Source organism: Gigantopelta aegis, chromosome 15 (assembly GCF_016097555.1).
Source record: "Gigantopelta aegis isolate Gae_Host chromosome 15, Gae_host_genome, whole genome shotgun sequence".
Taxonomy (NCBI): Eukaryota; Metazoa; Mollusca; class Gastropoda; order Neomphalida; family Peltospiridae; genus Gigantopelta; species Gigantopelta aegis.
The window spans coordinates 39,485,297-39,507,839 of record NC_054713.1 but is presented as its reverse complement, the minus strand read 5'-3'; the positions used below and the strand labels follow the sequence as shown (position 1 = coordinate 39,507,839).

At 39.6% G+C, this 22,543-nt stretch overlaps 1 protein-coding gene across 1 annotated transcript in view; it reads right to left on the bottom strand.

Annotated features, from left to right (window-relative positions):
* The window catches only part of LOC121389817 (proline-rich receptor-like protein kinase PERK2), a 30,772-nt gene extending 11,016 nt beyond the window's left edge, over nucleotides 1-19,756 (bottom strand). Inside the window, exon 1 of the mRNA XM_041521466.1 lies at nucleotides 19,179-19,756. Coding sequence (XP_041377400.1) covers nucleotides 19,179-19,756 — 578 coding nt within the window. The remainder of the gene's footprint in view (nucleotides 1-19,178) is intronic.
* Nucleotides 19,757-22,543: the final 2,787 nt, after the last annotated feature.

The window sequence follows — 22,543 nt, the reverse complement described above, 5'->3', positions numbered from 1 at the left end:
TGTATTAACCTACGCTGACAAACGTACAGCCGTAGTAGTTAATTAATAACAACAATAATAACAACCCAGACTGATCACTTAATTAGTTAATCTCTAGGTGTCTAGTTTACACAATATGCGAATCACTTCACCGTGACACAACACCCACACGTGTGATAATTGAGAAACGCTTCTAGGGGAACTTAATTAATAAAGGAATTACAACACTATTCCTAACTGGTTAATTTTTAATTAACCCTAACTACTCATTCAGTAACCTTGTAACACAGAATTAATACTGGTACCTATCACAATAAAGACAATAACCTACAGTTTACCTAGGTCTTCTAGGATGACTGGCTAAGCTTTATATTACCAAATACTCGTATAATGTTAGAACAAAAAGTCTACGATTTACTTCGTCAGATGACCGAAGACACTGTCTAAAGAATATTGGTATAATACAGTATTAAAATATTTAAAAGTCACATCAATCACATCAAGGTTATACAACAGAGCAGAAATGATATTTACCAAAGTCCAAAAGGACTAACGTTCCCCCTGGACGCCTTCCTATTTCGTTCTCCCCGATATCTAAAAAAAACTAGCTATTTATTATAAAATTAGAAATCGCCTGGGGGTACAAGGCGGTCCTCCCCCTATCATCTGATATTCCACCTCTCCCAGATTCGGTATATTTCTCTCTGATCGTCAGTCTGGCTGTCGCCAATCACGGTTGTAAAAACCGCACTCGCGGAGGTATTACGTAACTACTGGCCACATGGCTCCGCACCTGGGCTGGGTGTGTATTAGACGACCATCGCGCAGAAGTATTACGTAACAAGTTGCCCACCTAGCTAAGTGCATTTGGAACTGCACACGGCCTTCTAAAACAATTAATATCGCCACAGGCGAAAAGAGATTAAGAGCATGTACCGTCACAACTGGAAATAAAATAGTTGGTAACTTTGAACAATACAACATTTCATTGCCGTCCTAAAAGGCTTTGAGATTAGTGACCGAAAATATAGAATGTGTCTAGTCATCAAATCTTGACAAACCGTATAGCGACTGCGGGACAAAACGATAAAAATAGTCCATGTACCTTTAGTCGTGTTTAGTAAACAATAATATAATTGCAGTGCGTGAACCTTCTTACAGACCTACTGTAGCAAGAATTGGGTCGCGTTATATGTTTGGGCGAAACAGAAATAAGATTTGGACGAAAACATGTTGTTCTCCTCTAATAAAAAATATCGGTGATGTTTATTTAAATATACTATAATTAAAACTCTTGTGAAACTCACCAAGCTACACTCTCACACACACACACACACACACACACACACACACACATGCGCGGTCGGTCTGGCATCGATCCCCGTCAGTGGCCCCATTGGACTATTTCTCTTGTATGTGGCGTTGTGCATGTAAAAGATCCCTGGTTACTAATGGAAAAATATAGCGGGTTTTCTCTATAAGACTTTATGTCAAAATTACCAAATGTTTTATATCCAATAGCCGATTATTAATATATCAATGTGCTCTAGTGATGTCGTTAAAAAAAAAACTTTAATTTTTTAATGTTTTTTACATGGTGTTTTAATGGCGTACGTTTTTAGCAGGGAGGGAAGGAGCAGCAAAAAGGATTAGGCCTGCGCTTTGGACACTTGTAATTTAGGCTAACAGTATTGCAGTGCTTATGGTTTGAAAATCGATGGTGATCAAGAAACTGATCTCCTGAAAATATACACGAGAGCAATTGCTCCCAGTGTAATAATTCACAGTAATTTTGAGTAAATAATTATATTAACGAAATGGGCGTGTGACGAGGCGAGCAGTTTTTCGCCCACGTGGAAATAAGTTTTGCGCGAGCAAATTCAAGAAGGAGAAATTGCTCGCGTCAAATCTTAAATACTGGTATTGGCATATAATTGATTTAATGTGCTTAGGGCCAAGAAATAACGAAAATGAAACACGACAAAACGCCTAAAACAATCCAACGTTTTTACTGTCATACATTTCAATAAGGGATCAGTCGGTTGAGCGCTCACCAGATATTGTCGCGTTGTAGGATCAAACCACCTCAGTGGACCCATTCTCAGATTTTTTTTGTTTTCAAATCGCAGACAGTACCCCGCGACTGGTATATCAAAGGCCGTGGTATATACTATTCTGTCTGTGGGAAAGTGCATATAAATGATTCTTTGCTGCTAATGGAAAAATGTAGCGGGTTTCCTCTGAAGAGTATTTATCAGAATGACCAAGTGTCTGACGTCCAATAGCCGATCATTAATAAAGGAATGTGCTTTAGTTGTGTCGTTAAACAAAACTTCTTTTCTTTTCATTTCAATAAATATTAGTATTGTGTTTAGTTGACTTAGTTTAATACACGGAATAGTATACACATACGTCTGTTCTTACGTTACATTTTCAACAGAAAGTGCAGTTTGTCTTCAACACTCAGAGACCGGCCTCGGTGGCGTCGTGGTTAGGCCATCGGTAGACAGGCTGGTAGGTACTGGGTTCGGATCCCAGTCGAGGCATGGGATTTTTAATCCAGATACCGACTCCAACCCCTGAGTGAGTGCTCTGCAAGGCTCAATGGGTAGGTGTAAATTACTTGCACCGACCAGTGATCCATAACTGGTTCAAAAGAAGCCATGGTTTGTGCTATCCTGCCTGTGGGAAGTGCAAATAAAAGATCCCTTGCTGCGTATGTGGCGACAGCGGGTTTCCTCTAAAAAAAAACAGCGTCAGAATGACCATATGTTTGACGTCCAATAGCCGATGATAAGATAAAAAATCAATGTGCTCTAGTGGCGTCGTTAAATAAAACAAATTTTACTTTGCAACACTCAGTTTCATATACTTTAATAAATCGTGGCCGTTTAAATATATTCAAATATATTTGAATATAGATTCGAGTTAGAATTTATTGAAAGTTTGTCAATCATCGGTTATTGGATGTCACACATTTTGTAATTCTTATATATTTAGTCTTAGAGGAACTGCTCTACATTTTGTAATTTTTATATATTTAGTCTTAGAGGAACTGCTCTACATTTTGTCATTCTTATATATTTAGTCTTAGAGGAACTGCTCTACATTTTGTCATTCTTATATATTTAGTCTTAGAGGAACTGCTCTACATTTTGTCATTCTTATATATTTAGTCTTAGAGGAACTACTCTACATTTTCCCAATTCATTTCAATTCAAGAGAATTAACGTGCACATTCAGAGCAAGCTGTTGTAGCGCACGCCTGTCCAGGACAGGAATTTTTCCAATAGAAGCAAGGGATCTTTTATATGCACTTTCTGACACAGGACAATGCATATCACGGCCTATGATATACTTGTCGTTGGAACGGAAAACGCTTATTAACCAGAGAATCGGTCCACCTATAGGATTCGATCCTACGACTATTAAAGCACCTCAGGAGAACGCTCTACCGACTGAGCTAGATCTCGTCCCGAAAGAGTTAAAAAAAAGTGTGTTTGTTTTTGTTTAACGACGCCGCTTGAGCACATTGATTTATTAATCATCGACTATTGGATGTCAAACATTTGGAAAGTTTAACATAGTCTTAGAGAGGAAACCCACTACATTTTCCCCATTAGTAGCAAGGGATCTTTTGTATGCTCCATCTCACAGACAGGATAACACATACCACGGCCTTTCGTATAACAGTCGTAGGACACTGGTTGGAACGGCAAAAGAATTGATCAAAGAATAGGTCCACCTTTGGGATTCGGTCCTACGACCATTAAGGCACCTCAGGAGAACGCTCTACCGACTGAGCTAGATCTTGTCCCGAATTAGAAAGACAGACAGACAGACATAATAAGACAGATGGGGGCAAATAGAGGGAGAGAGATCTTAAGAGGGGAGAGAGTGAATAGGAGAGAATAAGAGAGAGAGAGAGAGAGAGAGAGAGAGAGAGAGAGAGAGAGAGAGAGAGAGAGAGAGAGAGAGAGGGAGGGAGGAGAGGAGAGAGAGAGAGGGAGAGAGAGAGAGAGAGAGGGAGGGAGGGGGAGGAGAGGAGAGAGGAGGGGGAGGGGAGGGAGAGAGAGAGAGGGGGGAGGGGAGGAGAGAGAGAGAGAGAGAGAGGAGGAGGGAGAGAGGAGAGAGAGAGGGGAGAGAGAGAGAGAGAGAGAGAGAGAGAGAGAGAGAGAGAGAGAGAGAGAGAGAGAGGTGAAGGGGGAGGGAGAGAGAAGGGGGAGGTGCGAGGAAACCCGCTGCCGCCACATATGCTAGTGCTGCCGAAAAGAATTAAGTGATATTTTATATGCACCATCCCACACACACAATAACACATATCACCGGCTTTGATATACCAGTTGTGGTGCAATGGCTGGAACGAGAAATAGCACAATGGGCCGGCACACCGACGGGGATCGATCCTAGACCAATTGCACATCAGACGAGCGCTTTACCACTTAAAGGGACTATTCTGAGTTAACAAAATATATTCGTTTATAATAAGAGCGTCTAGACTGGATGTGTACGAAGACATGTTTTATTTAACTACGCACTCAGCACATTTTATTTACGGTTATATGGCGTCAGGCATATCGTTAAGGACCACACAAATATTTAGAGAGGAAACCCGCTGTCGCCACTTCATGGACTACTCTTTCCGATTAGCAGCAAGGGATCTTTTATATACAACATCCCACAGACAGGGTAGTACATACTACGGTATTTGATATACCAGTCGTGGTGCACTGGCTGGAACGAGAAATAGCGCAATGGGTCCACCGACGGGGATCGATCCCACACCGACAACGCATCGAGCGAACGCTGTACCACTGGGCTACGTCCCGCTTCTGGATGTGTACGATGCACGCGACTGCAAAACACAAGCGGCCAGCCGCGATGAAATAATCGTATTACTAAAACGTAAGTCGCAGATGCAACAGTTGGACCGCACGCACGCGCCGCTGTCATTCAATATGAGCCTTAACAGAATGAATGAATGAATGTTTAACGACACCCCATCGGCTATTGGGTGTCAAACTATGGTAATGCAAACAAATAAAGTGATGATCAACATCAATATAAAAATTCAAGATTTAAATAAAAACAGTGTAAAGAACTGTGCAAAAATACAAATATCACAGATAGATACTGACTTTTACTCAAAATTTCAGTTGTATCCCGAAGAAAACAAGGAGATGTGTGCTGTATTGGCCATTCTCAAAGAGAATGTTACACCCCGGTGAGGTTACAGCACGCGCAGGGGAGCCCTAACAAAGACTTTTTGACGGCTGTAATTACATATTAAATAAATTTATCTACATAAAGTGTCGGTGATTATACATTAAATGTGTCTCTGATCGTCCTAGTGTTTGTACTAGGTTAAAATTCATTTTGTTTCTTAATTAATATTTGTTTTGTACGTACAAAAGTATTTAGAGTCCAAATCCAGTTTAGGCTACTTACAAATATTAAGACGACTAGAAACGCATTGAATATACCGACACTGATATTCTAAACAAGAAAATATATTTTAATTAACTTTAGTTGGAAACATCCTACAATGCAGAAACGCAGGACGGACTATTCATTGCGGAGGGTAAATATTATTTTGTTTTTCATTGAACAATACTCTGTTTATTAAAAGTACAAGTATTATTCTAAAAATCGTGGCTGTACTAACAGTTGTTTTCAAGTTCACCCATTTAATACAATCTAGTTTCAAATTAACTTGTCATGCAGACACAATAAGCATAGCAAATATTAATAAATTCATAAATAAATAATGTCAGTTGGTGCATACCCCCAAAATTAATCTGCGGCATCCAATAATACACGATAACCTAAAAAAAGCACATATATATCAAATAGACATTAGAATCCATTCGCCTCATTTGCATGCGTATATATTGTAAAGAACTGGTAAGACTTCTGTCACATGTTACTATGGCATTATATTGATGTCAGTAAACCTAAGGTCTGTTTGAGCGCTGGAGATCGTTGATCTGTTGTCCCCTCACGCCCGAACGCGTCCTTCTCTTCGACTGTGCTTCAAAATTGCTTTTAATTCTATACCTGTTCCCATTCGTATGGACGTATTCGAACCTGATAGAACGCACTAAGTAGTAAATATTGTTCACTGTTTATTTATGAACTTATCTCAAGGTCGTGATTAGTGTTGTTTGAAAGGGGGCGGGGGAAGGAGGGCGTAGTTTGTCATGGGGTTTAAATGCATTATGTCCACACAAATAAGAAATCTAAATATAACTGTCTGTCTGCCTGTCTGTCTGCCTCTCTCTCTCTCTCTCTCTCTCTCTCTCTCTCTCTCTCTCTCTCTCTCTCTCTCTCTCTCTCTCTCTCTCTCTGTCTATCTGCCTCTGTCTCTGTCTGTCTGTCTGTCTGTCTGTCTGTCTGTCTCTCTCTCTCTCTCTCTCTCTCTCTCTCTCTCTCTCTCTCTCTCTCTCTCTCTCTCTCTCTCTCTCTCTCTCTCTCTCTCTCTCTCTCGTTAAATAAACCATTTCCTTCCTTCATTAATTCATTAGTAGCAAGGGATATTTTATATGCACCATCTCACAGACAGGACAGCACATACCACGGCCTTTGATATCACAGTCGTGGTTCACTGGCTGCGACGAAAAATAGACCAATGGGCCCACTGACGGGGATCGATTCTAGACCGACCGCGGATCTGGCGAGCGCTTTACCGCTGATTAGTGAGAAAGATTAGAAGTCGATAGTGTTCCAGTGATCGATTGTAATCGAAGGTTGATCGGACTGGCTCTTACGATGTGATGATCGATTATGAAAATCAATAATCGATTGTGTGGGGAAATGTTAACTGTAACTGTTCCTCGAATGTAGATGATAGAATTATTGATGTAAATATGCTTGGGTTTAGGTTAGTTGTCATGAGTACATAAAGAACATAGATATTAAATAGTTAATAAAGGTAAATATATTAGTCATTTACAGGTGCATAGGACAATTATAGGTACATGGTCATTATAATTCAAAGCCTTCTTATGGTGATGGTAAACTAACCGATTGTGCAATCGAAAGTTGATCGGTTGGTGCCGACCGATTATAGCCGAAGATCGATGACGAAATCTCCACCGATTCCCATCACTGCTCTTAACACCTCAGCACTGAGCTGTTCACTGTGAAAGTTATCGTTAATCCATGTCCTCGTGACGTACTGAATATATATGTATCAGGGACAGACCCTAGTTGTTAAACACTGCGCATAGTTTTCACTGTTAGAGCCGTTTATGATCACTGCAGTCAAACGTTACTTATGTTTTAGTCTTTAGATGTTTCTGGTCATCCTGGTGTTTGTAGTACCAAAACATTTCATTTTTCATATTTTTCAAAACTCTCTTAAGCAACATTGCATCGCCCTTTTTGCAAATCTTGTTCCATTGCACTTCGATATCGCAAGGTTTCAAAATATAAGTGAATTAGGCATCTACAGAGGCAGATCGGTGGGAGGGGGGAGGGTGGGGGGGGCAGGATCCCGCTCACTGAGCTATCGTTTCAGCCAGTGCACCACGACTGGTATATTAAAGGCTGTAGGATGGTGCATATAAAAGATCCCTTGCTACTAATAAAAAAAATGTAGCGGGTTTCCTTTCTAAGACTAAACGTCAAAATTACCAAATGTTTTACATCCAATAGCCGATGATTAATAACAATGTGCTCTAGTGGTGTCGTTAAACAAAACAAACTTTAACTTTAACTATTCTCTGTCTGGCTGAACTTCACCCATTTCAAAAGATTTCATAAATTTGTGATTGATGCGATTGACACATCAAAGGTCGTAATGTCCGTTAATCTAAGTAATGTTTGTTAATCTAAGTAATGTTTGCTAATCAAAACACTTCTATGTATAGTGACGTGGGTGCATATAAAGTTATGTTCTGTTCACTGTAACCGATGATTAATCAATGTGCTCTAGCGGTGTCGTTAAACTGAACGAACTTTAACGTTTTAATCCACTACAGTTTAAAATCATTGGCCCTAGTGTTTTTCACAGAAAAATGCATTTTAGTTTGAACAATATTTTAAAGTCGCCGCACCTGGTTTCAACCCGTGAAAATGGTTAATCCACAAATCTGTAACACATCTGAATAAAGTTACAATAGATTGAAACAAGAGTTTGTAACGTTGAAACGGGGAAATACTCTTTAAAATAGACTAGATCTCGCGTCTATTACCGTTACTTCTCGGAGGTACGCGCGTTTTTTAAAATTAAATATATGAAAAATGCATTTTGTGGTATTGGAAACACCAGGATGACCAGCAACACTTCGGATGTATGGAAATTAATAATCTAACCAATAAAATCTTAGTAATGTCTGATTTCAATTATCAAAAACGGCTCTAATAGTGAATACGCGGTAGTGTTTAAAAAGTGGAGTCTGTCGCTTTAAATTCCGTCCGTATGCGGTTTGAGTATCAGCTAACAGACTGTGATCTAGTGCAAAAACACCTGGACAACATGAAACATATTTAGACACGGCGGAGCAGAGGAGGTGGGGTGGAGGGGGGGGGGGGGTTGGAAGGCAGAGATGAAATTTACTTATAGAATGCAGGAAATTGCATTTCAGAACATCTAGTTTTCAAACTTTTATGGTGGAGCATACCCCATAACTCCCTAGAAACTTTGCTTTGCACACTCGATCAGTCAGCTCCCACCGCCACCCCACACCCCCATGTCTACTTGCTTCCGCCATGCCTAATATTGCATTTCTATAATTGATAATTGAAGAAAATGTAAATAATGTATACTCAAAAACATTAATTATATAATATTTTCCACATTTTGTTATATATATTTATATATAATGTTTTACAAAATACGTAAAAAAACACACACAAAAAACGCACAATTTTTAGTGCATCACTGTTTACAATTTACTCCAAAAAGCTTTAGAAAAATTAGACATCTGTGATGAAAACTTGGTAATATTATAGACCACTAGCAAAAACAGACTAAAAAGTCTAGTAGTGTTGGTATAAAGTGTTACTAATGGCAGAGGCTAGACCGATCGCGCATCAGGCAAGCGCTCTACCACTGGGCTACGTCTATTTACGCGTTTTTCGTACGCGTGTTCCTCTCTGATAAATCTGTGCCTTGTGAATTACGCATACGTACCCGTATCCGCATACGGATTTCGAACAAATATATTTTGTGCCGAAGTTCAGAGGCTTCAAATCAGTTGGGTAGAGGCATATTTGCGCGAGGGCGTGTACGTGTGTGTGTGTGTGTGTGTGTGTGTGTGTGCGCGCGCGTTCGTTTGCGTGCGTATGTGCGTGCGTGCGTGCGTGCGTGTCTGCCTGTATATCTGTCTGTCTATCGACCATTAACGACAAATCTCTTGCTCTAGAAAATGAAGAACAAAACGACGAACAAAAATCGAATATAAATTTGTTTTTCAAAATGTCAATCACGCGCACACAATAAAACAAAATATTATTGTGAGCCACATGTCAAGGTGAAATAAATTTCGCTTTATTAGTTGTGATTAATTGGATAGGCTTCTTTTTTCTACCCGTGGGTCCAAAGCCATCGTTCAAGTGTATCCAAGGCGCACAATGGTTTATTTTGTGTACGGCACAACCAAGCGGCAATGAGAGCGAGAAAAAAGCTTTATAAGCTGACCGCACTGCTCTATGTATCACCCTTAGTCCGATTACCTTGACCGGCACATCGAGCCAGCTCAGAGAATACGACAGGTATGTGTCTATATATATAGTAGTATATATACATGTATATGTATATGTGTGTATATGTATATGTATCATTATAATTATAAAAAAATGTGCAATTAACAAATATTTAACAAATTAAATATTATGTATGTATGTGTGTGTATATATGTGTGTGTGTGTATATATATATGTGTGTGTGTGTGTGTGTGTGTGTGTGTGTGTGTGTTATAAATAGGTTATAGCATAATATTTTTTAAGGTATTGTTATGCCTTGTCCCTCTCCCTCCTCAAAAAAAGAAAAGATCATTAATAACTTGGAAACCATTTACATTACGATAATAATATTTGACACCCGATATCATATGGATATTGTTCATTTGTGGTAAAAAAAACAATAATAATAAATAAATAAATAAATAATTTAAAAAAAACATTAAGTCGAAAGTCATATAAATAGTGATAGATTCAATATTGAATGTCAAAAGATGTCATGCCCGAGTCTTTATCGAATCACTCAACTGATTTGGGGGTTTTCTCGTTCCAACCAGTGCACCACAACTCATCAAATGCCGTAGTATGTGCTTTCATGTCTCTGAGAAAGTGCATATAAAAGATCCCTTGCTGCATTAGAAAAAAAATGCAGCGGGTTGATGCGTGGTCGGTTTGTGATCGATCCCCGTCGGTGGGCTCATTGGGCTATTTCTCGTTCCAGCCAGTGCACCTCGACTGGTATATCAAAGGCCGTGGTATGTGCTATCCCGTCTGAGGGATGGTGCATATAAAAGATCCCATGTTACTAATGAAAAAATACAGCGGGTTTTCTCTCTGAGACTATATATCAAAATTACCAACTGTATGGCATCCAATAGCCGATGCCTAATAAATCAATGTGCTCTAGTGGTATCGTTAAAGAAAACAAAACAGCGTACGAGAATAGCCACGAGAAATAATCGATTGTATAACAATCGATGAAATCTCAGTGTCTTGTCATTCGGCTGTCCTCGCAGCTATTGTCGTACGAGACACTCGTATCGTGTGCCGTCGCCTTTACGGTGGTGTATGTCTGGTACACAGTAAGTAGGCCTACCTTTGCGTCTCCCCGTGATGACATTTCCGAGTCAGATTACACTGCCACTTATATTTATTGGATAGTCTCTGATACAGTGAGGGGCGAGACGTAACCCAGTGGTAAAGCGCTCTCTTGATGCGCGGTCGGTTTGGGATTGATCCCCATCGGTGGGCCTATTAGGCTATTTCGTGCTCAATCCAGTGCACCACGACTGGTACATCAAAGGCCGTGGCATGTGCTATCCTGTCTATAGGATGGTGCATGTAAAATATCCCTTGCTGCTAATCGAAAAGAGTAGCCCATGAAGTGGCGACAGCGGGTTTCCTCCCTCAATATCTGTGTAGTCCTTAACCATATGTTTGACACCATATAACCGTAAATAAAATGTGTTGAATGCGTCGTTAAATAAAACATTTCCTTCCTTCATCTTAAAGTTCTAATATTGTGAGTAGAATGATGAAATTACATGTTGAAAAGATTATCTGCTCCACAAGACCACATTGATTTATTAATCATCGGCTATTGGATGTCAAACATTCGGTAATTGCGACATACAGTCTTAGAGAGGAAACCCGCTACATGTTTCCATTAGTAGCAAGGGATCTTTTATATGCATTATCCCACAGACAGGATAGCACATACCACGGCCTTTGATATATCAGTAGTGGTGCACTGGCTGGAACGAGAAATAGCCTAATAGGCTCACCGATGGGGATCGATCCCAAACCGACCGTTTCAACCGTGAGAATTAACCCTAAGTTTAGTTAATCTATAAACCTGTAACACATTTGAATAAAGTTAAAGGGACAGATCCTAGTTTCAACCGTGAGAATTAACCCTAAGTTTAGTTAATCTATAAACCTGTAACACATTTAGATAAAGTTAAAGGGACATATCCTAGTTTCAACCCGTGAGACTTAACCCTAAGTTTAGTTAATCTATAAACCTGTAACACATTTAGATAAAGTTAAAGGGACAGATCCTAGTTTCAACCCGTGAGACTTAACCCTAAGTTTAGTTAATCTATAAACCTGTAACACATTTGGATAAAGTTAAAGGGACAGATCCTAGTTTCAACCCGTGAGACTTAACCCTAAGTTTAGTTAATCTATAAACCTGTAACACATTTGGATAAAGTTAAAGGGACAGATCCTAGTTTCAAACCGTGAGAATTAACCCTAAGTTTAGTTAATCTATAAACCTGTAACACATTTGGATAAAGTTACAACTGAGTGAAACATGGGTCTGTGACTTTGAAATGGTAAAATACCCTCTAAAAATAGACTAAAACTCAACTGTTCCTTCTCAGACGCACGTGCATTTTTTTAAATATAAGAAATGCATTTTGTGATATTAAAAAAAAACAGGATCACCAAAAACACTTCGAATGTACGGAAATGGATAATCTAAACAATAAAATCTAAGTATAGTATGATTTCAGTTATCAAAAACGGCTCTAATAGTAAAAATAAAATGCCTTAGTGTTTAAAATCTAGGGTGTCCCTTTAAGCGAGCGCTTTACCATTGTATCTGCTCCAACACTGAGGAGTTGGGGATCGTATCTCTAAAAAAAAGAAGGGGAGCAAAACGAGAACATGTATCTGTCTAGGACCGATCTCCAGGTCGGTGAGCCCATTGGGCTATTTTTCGTTCCAGCCAGTGCACGACGACTGGTATATCAAAGGCCGTGGCATGTGCTATCCTGTCTCAGGGATATAGTGCATATAAAAGATCCCTTGCTACTAATGGAAAAATGTAGAGGGTGGGATTTAGCCCAGTCGGTTGAGTACTCGCTTGAGGTGTTTGCGTCGCAGGATCGAGCCACCTCGGTGGATCCATTCCACTGATTGGCTTTTTCTCATTTCAACCAGTGCACCACAACTGGTCAAAGGCCGTGGTATGTGCTTTCCTGTCTATTGGAAAGTGCATATAAAAGATCCCTTGCTGCTAATGGAAAAATGTAGCGGGTTTCCGTTGATGATTTCGTGTCACAATTGCCAAATCACTGACATCCAATAGCCGATGATTAATTAATCAATGTGCTCTAGTGGTGTCGTTAAACAAATGAAACTCTTTTTCCCCTCCCAGACTTTGTCAAAATTACTAAATGTTCGACATCAATAGATAAATGTGCTCTAGTGGTGTCGTTAAACAAAAAAGACTTCCACTTTATTTATAACGCATTAAATCTATATAGTTGAGCGACAGCGGAATGTAGCCCAGCGGTAAAGCGCTCGCCTGATTTCCAATTTTTTAATTATTATTATTATTATTATTATATTTGTATTTTTTTTTTTTTTGGGGGGGGGGGGGGGGGGGGGTGGCGCCCAATATAAACAAAACCACAAAACTATTAACACAGTTGAAGCGTAGTCCGAAGAGACGTAGAAAAGCGCTATTCGATAACGTTTTAACTATAATCCTTTGTAAAAACAATCAAAACAAAATAAAATAAAATAAAATACATTTACACATATACACCTAAAATAAAATAAAAAGTAAACATTATAAAAATCCAGTTGAGGAAATCACACAAACCAGTTGTGTTTACGCTCCAAGCAAATTTGATTTTTTAATGTATTTTTCTGGGGAGCATGACCCAACCCATTCCTACCTGCTCAACTTCCTGCACACATGTCTGCAAACACATAAACCGTGAAAAACGCGACTGAATAAAGAAGAAAAATAAAATAATAATAGTAATAATAATAACAATAATAATAAAATTACAAACTTAATACAGCAATATTATAATGCAATCAATAGTAATTTGTTTTGTTTCGCTTTGTTTTGTATGGGTTGTTTTTGTGGGTTTTTAAATAATCTACAGTTGTTTTTATTCTCTGTAATTTCAGAATGATGAAGTTTCTCCTATTGGTGGTGATTTGTCTCCCCTTAATGAGCCAAGCTCGTTGGGCGAGTAACAGTAAAATGTTGAGAGAGCTCCTTGAGGAGTTAGAAAAACGACGCGGTTTGTATAATTAGGGTCTCACTACACTATAGTTCCTAATTGTGACACATGTTATGGTTCACATATTCACTTCTAGGAAACGATGAAGAATTAAAACAATATGTATGTTTAATGGTAAGACATCTGGCTGTATTTTGCCCATATTATTTTTTAATATTATGCATTGACCTTTTGGGACATGGGTGTATAGCTCAAGACACAGCCAGAGTGAATCGGTTAAAGAACCACCTTCTCGGACCGGTACTACAACCAGATGCGGTCATATTGCAAAAAAACTGAGACGGAAATGTTCTCAATTTTGGAGTGAAAATAAATGCTTATATTATGTATGTTCGCGATGGTGTATGTTGTTAGTGCCAACGAGAACCCGTTCTGTTGGCAATCTTCATATGAAGTTGGGCAATTTAACATGGGTTTCAATGGCAGATGACATCTGTGTAGTGAGACCTAGGATCTCACTAACTAGTTTCGACGCAGATCATTAAAAAAAAAAAACTTAAGTCAAAACAAACTAACAAACCCTAGACTACCAACACTGCAAAGTATTCCAGTCTAAAACATTGTTCCTTGCTGGAAATAGTTGATTTTTGTTTTGTTTTGTTTTTTATTTATTTTATTGTGGGTTTTTTCACATCGAGTGACATGGAATTCATGTCTTAAGTAATCCGAATTGGACGTAGAAGATCGGTGGATTTTTTAATTGGACCCGCTTTGGGTGTCCATATACCACAAACGTTTCGGGCACGTCTTTCCCAGACCGGTTTTTAGCATGGCCAAGAACCTGACCCGGGACAGAATAATAGAATATATTACCGTAGTGAGGTATAGATAAGGCAATTCCAACTCGAAGGACAATTTTTTTTTTTTTTTTTTTGTGAGGGCCGAGGTTTACATTTTGTCCTTCGGGTTGGAATAGCCTTATCTATACCTCACAACGGTGATAGATTCTGTTATTCTATAATAGACCTCTTTCACATTCCACTGCGCACGTCCGTGTCGCGGAGCAACTCGTGGAAACTAACCGTGAACTCGCTCGAGATCTCGCTAAAATAGCCCCGTGTACATGTTGGGGGGGGGGGGGGGGGCAAAGACAATGGGAGGCCACGCAATAGGAATGTGAATATCTCCATGATTAATTATCCTATCAGTAGGGAACCCGAAAATTCCGTCGATATCCAACAAAGACTTATTGGAGACATTTGTGAATTATTGCTTATCACGAAATAAGAAATATTTTGTTCCCCAAGAAACCATCGGTTCGGATCCAATAAATATCGGATATGGGCTGAAATAATATTAATGTGTGCTCCAATCTAATTAAAATTAGCTCCACTATTACATGTGGATCTAACAGCAGCCCGTTGGAGCTCATGTCCAGTCGACCTTTTATTCGACCAATCAAAACCTTACTTGCAAAATCGTGCCAGTGATTTGAAAAGAATTTGAAAACATTCGGGATTATGCCGAGGGTATACGAAATGATTCGGGTGAATTACGAAGTATGCCGGAAACTAATTGCAATATAAACTTTTATTTGACGAAAAAAAAAACCATGATGGTATAGCCATAAATCTGTTTATACTAGTATATAATCCAGAGTTTATTACTGCACTTTTCCCCCTGTTTTTTCACTGTTGAAATAGACCAACAAGTTCGCCTATTGCATAAATAGTCTCGCCCGATATTTTTGGAATTTGTATGTTCCAGAATAACGCTATAAAAGGCGAAGTGTAATTGGTCGATATTTAAATTGTTATTTATAGATGAAATGTCACCTGGACATGGGAGTCCACGCAATGCTGTTAGATCTACTGGTAAACCCAGTAGAGCTAATTTTAATCATATTGTGTGTGCGCGCGTGTGCGTATTTAACATGATTTTAATATTTATAAAGCATTATACGGATAAATACATTCAGGATTCTTGTCGGAATTTCTTTTCATCCAGTTATTTTAAATTTTGTTCGGTAGGCCTATTTGTAATAAAATGAAATGATACGTATGAAATTTGAGCTAGGTACTATAAAATATCAGAATCAGGCCTGTAGGAACGATATCTAGAGTTGGGGGAGAAGGGGGCACAATCTGTAGTGGAGAGACACAGTCTATTTGGTGGGGGGGGGGGGGGGGGCAAAAGCCATATTTTAAACCGGGTTTATAAAAGTGGGGCTACAGTCCGGCTTCTCGGTTGCTACTGACCTGAAAATGGTAAGAAATGTAATTGTATTGCATATGCAGCTATTTATATCCGAAGCAAGATTATTTAGTCCAAGAAACATGTAAGTTTTATTTATAACATATTATACTAGCCGACAGCTTGATAATATGGCTGCAAACTCAGGATGGTTTCTTTATTATAAACTCATGAGGGTTTATTATGCGCAGTTATAAGGTACTTCGTTTGAATGTTGGAAGCAAACATATTAAGTAATGCCTCGGACGACGGACGATCAACAAAGTAAACAGGCCAAGCCTGAACTTATGCAAAAATAATTAAAACGGTGAATAAAAAAGAAGAAATAGGGTCTAATAAATAAAGAAATATTTCTAAAACTTCGTGAATACGAGATATTGTATATGTAGTTGTATATGACTAATATAAATGATGGTGAAGTGTAAATAAAGAAAGAATGAATTAAACAAAATAAATTGAATAATAAAAAATATATGTAAACAAAAAAAAGTAATTTTAACCTTCTTAAATACCAGATATTTTATGTGATTGATATAAGTGATAGTGAAAAGTAAATAAAAGAAAGAAAGAAGTATAATAAAATAAACACATACAGACATACATATATGCATACATCAATACATACATACATACACAATGGCGCACATACACACACACACACACACACACCACTCTCTCTCACACACACACACACACACACACACACACACACATAGATATAGATATAGATATAGATATAGATATAATAAGATAAATATGTGTTTTAAAACTCCGTAAATATCAGATAGTATGTTAAGTGAAGTTGTTTTCTTATATAAATGATAGTGAAAATAAAATAAAATAAATAAATAAATAAAATGAGATAAATAAATAAATAATAATTTGTTGATAGACATGTAGCATTGATTAGTAGTTGTACGACCGTCTTTTTTTAATGAACCGATAAGGGGAAAATAGAGCTGTGATAAAGGTCTATGTACGGTAGGGGTTTTGTTGTTTTTTTTAGAGGAGAAGGGGAAGCATATTTTATTAAATTTTAAATAATGGTACATGTGGAGAATTACACATCACTGGAAATCCGCGTGAATTTTAACTATAATTCTAATTGTTAAAAGTAGCAAACACATTTCACACACACCAAATTAATTTTATTGTATTAATCTTTTAATTTTGCGTTGTTAAAACCCTTGACAGGCGGTTCCAGAGACTTCGACTAAGTTAAACTAAAAGGGAAGGTGTTCTTTTAGAAGCGCCATTTTTTTTTTTTTAGACTAATAATTATTATATAAAATTTAATATTTATTAGGGCGCATAATTTTGAACGGGTAATTCCAAAAAGAAGCTATTTTTTAAACATTTTTTAGCTTATCTATATTTACATTTTATGCCCTAGAAGGTTCGGATTACGATGGTTGACCTCGACCTCACAGGAAAGATCAGCTAGTTAATTAACTATGAGAGATGCCAATCACATTGTGACCAACCGAACGGGAGGGGGGGGGGGGGGGGAGAGAATGGGAGGGAACCATCCACCTAAACAACCCTACGCTAGAGAATGGGAGGTCCCCAGAACACACACCTCCCCAGTGTCCACCATAAGACAACCTTGTTTTACGTTCGCTCTGTGCGCCCTTAACACCTAAAAGAGCCAATGACGATCCCAACCTGGGCTATTCTCGTTCCAGCCAGTCACCACGACTGGTATAGCAAATGCCGTGGTATGTGTTATTCTGTCTGTTGGATGGTGCATATACAAGATCCCTTGCTGCTAATCGAAAAGAGTAGCCCATGAAGTGGCGACAGCGGGTTTCCTCTCAATATCTATGTGGTCCTTAACCATATGTCCGACGCCATATAATAGTAAATAAAATGTGTTGAGTGCGTCGTTAAATAAGACATTTCCTTCTTCTTCTTCACCCCCACCCCCACTCCCACCCCCACACCCAAGTGAAGTGCAATGCATCCTGTTTGTATCGTGCGGTTTTGTTTGCTTGCTTGTTTTTTTTACATCGGTAGCTAAACGTGGGATTCATGTCAGATTTCATTTCAACTTAGTTTCGTGCTTATATCCAATTAAAGAAAGAAATGTTTTATTTAACGACGCACTCAACACATTTTATATGGCGTCAGACATATGGTTAAGGACCATACAGATTTTGAGAGGAAACCCACTGTCGCCACTACATGGGCCATTCTTTCCGATTAGCAGCAAGGGATCTTTTATTTGCGCTTCCCACAGGCAGGATAGCACAAACCATGGCCTTTGTTGAACCAGTTATGGATCACTGGTCGGTGCAAGTGGTTTACACCTACCCACTGAGCCTTGCGGAGCACTCACTCAGGGTTTGGAGTCGGTATCTGGATTAAAAATCTCATGCCTCGACTGGGATCCGAACCCAGTACCTACCAGCCTGTAGACTGATGGCCTACCACGACGCCACCGAGGCCGGTTATATCCAATTACGGTTCAAGCACGCTGTTCTAGGCACACACCTCGGCAATTTGGGCTGTCTGTCCAGGCCAGTGGGTTAGTTGTTAGTTTGTTAGTGATTAGTGAAAGAGAAGAGGATGTAGTGGCCTTACACCTACCCACTGAGCCTTTAAGAACTCACTGTGGGTTGGAGCCGGTACCGGGCAGCGAACCCTATATCTACCAGCCTGTAGTCCGATGGCTTAACCACTGCGCCACCGAGACCGGTTTCATGTCTGAAGCTGTTTTCACATGCATGTGGCATGCAGTATACGTCCTTTTTTCTTTTTTTTTTTTTTTTTTTTTTTTTTGGAGGGGGGGGGGGGGAGCGGGACGTAGCCCAGTGGTAAAGCGCTCGCTGGAAACTTTGCTTTGCGCCCTCGATCTCAGTCATCCCTCCCCCATGCTGACTTGTATCCGCCGTGCATGCGAATTATATCATACATCTAACTCTACAAACAAAGGGGAGAGCTAGAGGGCGACTCGAGCTAAATCGCAGTCTGATGCCGAAAAGTCAGTCGGCGACTGATCTGTGTACAGCTTTCTTTAGGTCGGAGCCGATGCCGAGATGCGAACCATGGGCGTAGAGTGGGGGACGGGCATGGGATGGAGGGTTCGATGGGTTCGGACTAAAACCTTCTCATCTCTCTCTCTCTCTCTCTCTCTCTCTCTCTCTCTCTCTCTCTCTCTCTCTCTCTCTCTCTCTCTCTCTCTCTCTCTCTCTCTCTCTCTCTCTCTTTTACAATGCAATATAGGCTATTCATAATAATTTATGTGTCCAAGAAAATTTATTCCAGGACCACCCATGAGTGGAGGTGGAGGTGGCGGCAGGGGAGGAAGTGGAGGTAGCGGCATGAGTGGAGGTGGAGGTGGCGGCAGGGGAGGAAGTGGAGGTAGCGGCATGAGTGGAGGTGGAGGTGGAGGTGGACCTGGAACTGGTAGTATGGGTGGAGGTGGAGGTGGCGACATGGGTGGAGGTGGAACTGGCAGCATGGGTGTAAGTGGAGGTGGAGGTGGAACTGGCAGCATGGGTGGAAGTGGAGGTGGGTGGAGGTGGAACTGGCAGCATGGGTGGAGGTGGAGGTGGCGACATGGGTGGAGGTGGAGGTGGAACTGGCAGCATGGGTGTAGGTGGAGGTGGAGGTGGCGACATGGGTGGAGGTGGAGGTGGAACTGGCAGCATGGGTGTAAGTGGAGGTGGAGGTGGCGAATTGGGTGGAGGTGAAGGTGGAACTGGTAGCATGGGTGGAGGTGGAGGTGGAGGTGGTGACATGGGTGGAGGTGGAACTGGCAGCATGGGTGGAGGTGGAGGTGGCGACATGGGTGGAGGTGAAGGTGGAACTGGCAGCATGGGTGGAGGTGGACCTGGAGCTGGCGGCATGACTGGAGGTGGACCAGGTGATACATATTAGAATTCAAGTCTCTTGATAATTTGTTGTAGGACATATAAAGAATATTACATAAGTTGCTGTTAGATACCATTTATCTTACCTGTTTCGAAACAAATCTAACGTGTGAAAGCTAGTTGGGTACGGTTTCAAACAAACAGTTGTAAGATAAATGGTATCTAACGGACTCGAATGTAGTATTCTATTTCTTACATATCCCAAAAAACTTGTGCTTGCGGACAATTTATGTGTAACAGAACAGCCCGTTCAAGATTAAAGTATACGTCATGTGACAATCAGTTTCAATCGTGCTTATTTTATTGAACCATATATGGCTGTGGCGGCCAGGGGCCTTATTCACAAAGGTATCTTAGGCTCTGCTAGACAAAAAGCATCCTCTTTACAAGTCCTTTAGCATTGCAATGCGAGATCGCAAAGTTGCGAGAGTTTGTGAATTAGGCCCCAGGTCAGCACCTAGAAGCAACTAATCGTATGTGCACAAAGTATATGTGTGTTATTGCCGTTTGGAGATCATAAATAAGTCAAGATGTTCATACCGATTGGTGTGTAATAAATTAAAATTGTCTAGTGGCACATTTCACTCTAATAGATCAAACCGGCCTCGGTGGCATCGTGGTTAGGCCATCGGTCTACAGGCTGGTAGGTACTGGGTTCGGATCCCATTCGAGGCATGGGATTTTTAATCCAGATACCGACTCCAAACCCTGAGTGAGTGCTCCGCAAGGCTCAATGGGTATGTGTAAATCACTTGCACCGACCAGTGATCCATAACTGCCATGGTTTGTGTTATCCTGCCTGTGGGAAGCGCAAATAAAAGATCCCTTGCTGCTAATTGGAAAGAGTAGCCCACGTAGTGGCGACAGCGGGTTTCCTCTCAAAATATGTATGATCCTTAACCATATGTCTGACGCCATATAACCGTAAATAAAATGTGTTGAGTGCGTCGTTAAATAAAACATTTCTTTCTTTCTTTCTAATAGATCAACTTAAGTAACTATGGTACCTATGCCTTTAAAGTAGTGATGTTCCAAAGACCGATTATAATCGAAAATTGATCGACTTGGCTCTACCAATGAGATGATCGGTTATAAAAATCCATAATATTAACTGTAATTGTACCCCCAATTTAGATTCTAGAATTGATTTAAGTATTTTGGGGTTAGTGTTTATTTTCATGTCTACATAAATAAAAAGATATATTAAATAGTTATTAAAGGTAAAATAAACCATTTGTAGGGTCCAGGGCCCCGTTCCACGAAGCGATCTTAGCCCTAAGATTACCTTAGGCGCATAGCTACCGTATGCATTTAAGTTGATCTTAGGGCTAAGATCGCCCTGTGAATACGGCAATAGGTACAAGACCCTTATTATTCAAATCCTTCTTATGTTCATATAATTCTAACCGATTGTGTAATTGAAAGTTGATCGGTTGGGGCTAACCGATTATAACCGATGATCGATGATGGAATTCCAATCGATTCCTAAAACTAATTTAAAGTGATCTTAGTGCTACGATCGCTTGTAAACCGGGGCCCTGATATTTTGAATTGTAATGACGTACGGCTAATACATGTATAATCAATTTTAACAATTACCTGTTTTATCTTTCTTTCCAGCACGAAGAGTTTTTGGCGGTAAGTATTATTTATTACAATGAAAAACAGTTTCTTCATAACGATAAGTATTAAACGTTTGAAATCAAATCTATATATTTATTTTAATTGGACCCCTGTGTCAGTTCATGAAATTTTGGTTCTGTATATAATTCTTGCCCACTGGACTGAATTAGCCAGCTTTTGCACGGTGCTAGAAAAATCTGTCTAGCACCCCTTTACTAGATAAATCTGTCTAGCACCCCTTTATTAGATAAATCTGTCTAGCACCCCTTTACTAGATAAATCTGTCTAGCACCCCATTACTAGATAAATCTGTCTAGCACCCCTTTACTAGATAAATCTGTCTAGCACCCCTTTACTAGATAAATCTGTCTAGCACCCCTTTACTAGATAAGTCTGTCTAGCACCCCTTTATTAGATAAGTCTGTCTAGCACCCCTTTACTAGATAAGTCTGTCTAGCACCCCTTTACTAGATAAGTCTGTCTAGCACCCCTTTACTAGATAAATCTGTCTAGCACCCCTTTATTAGAAAAATCTGTCTAGCACCCCGGTTTACCATTTAACGTTGTATCATTGTTTTAAAAATATTTAAACTAATTAATATTTTCAACTTTATATTTATTGCATAATGTGGACTATATTTTTCCGCGTATGATTAAATGAGTTTGTAGGTGAAATGTTTATGAATCGTTCTACAATAAACAAACCGTAGCTTACAAACTTAGTTTTGTTACCGTAATTAAATGGGCAAGAAAAAGAATCTATCACCATTGTGAGGTATAGATACGGCAATTCCAACCTTCGGGACAAAACATTTTGTCCCTCGGGTTAGAATTGCCTTATCTATATCTCACAACGGTAATAGATTCTTTTAATATATAATATTAATATATAAATGTGTATATATACGCGCGTGTGTGTGTGTGTGTGTGTGTGTGTGGTGTGTGTGTGTGTGTGTGTGTGTGTGTGTGTATGTGAGTGTGTGTGTTTGTGTGCGTACTAGTATTCGTGATATTCAGGGAAGTATAACCAGTATGACACACGATAATTAATAAATCTCAGTATGAGACACTGTCACGGGGATCCTATAATACCCGTAACTGGATAAAACACGATTATCCAAATATCTCTTCTAACTGTAT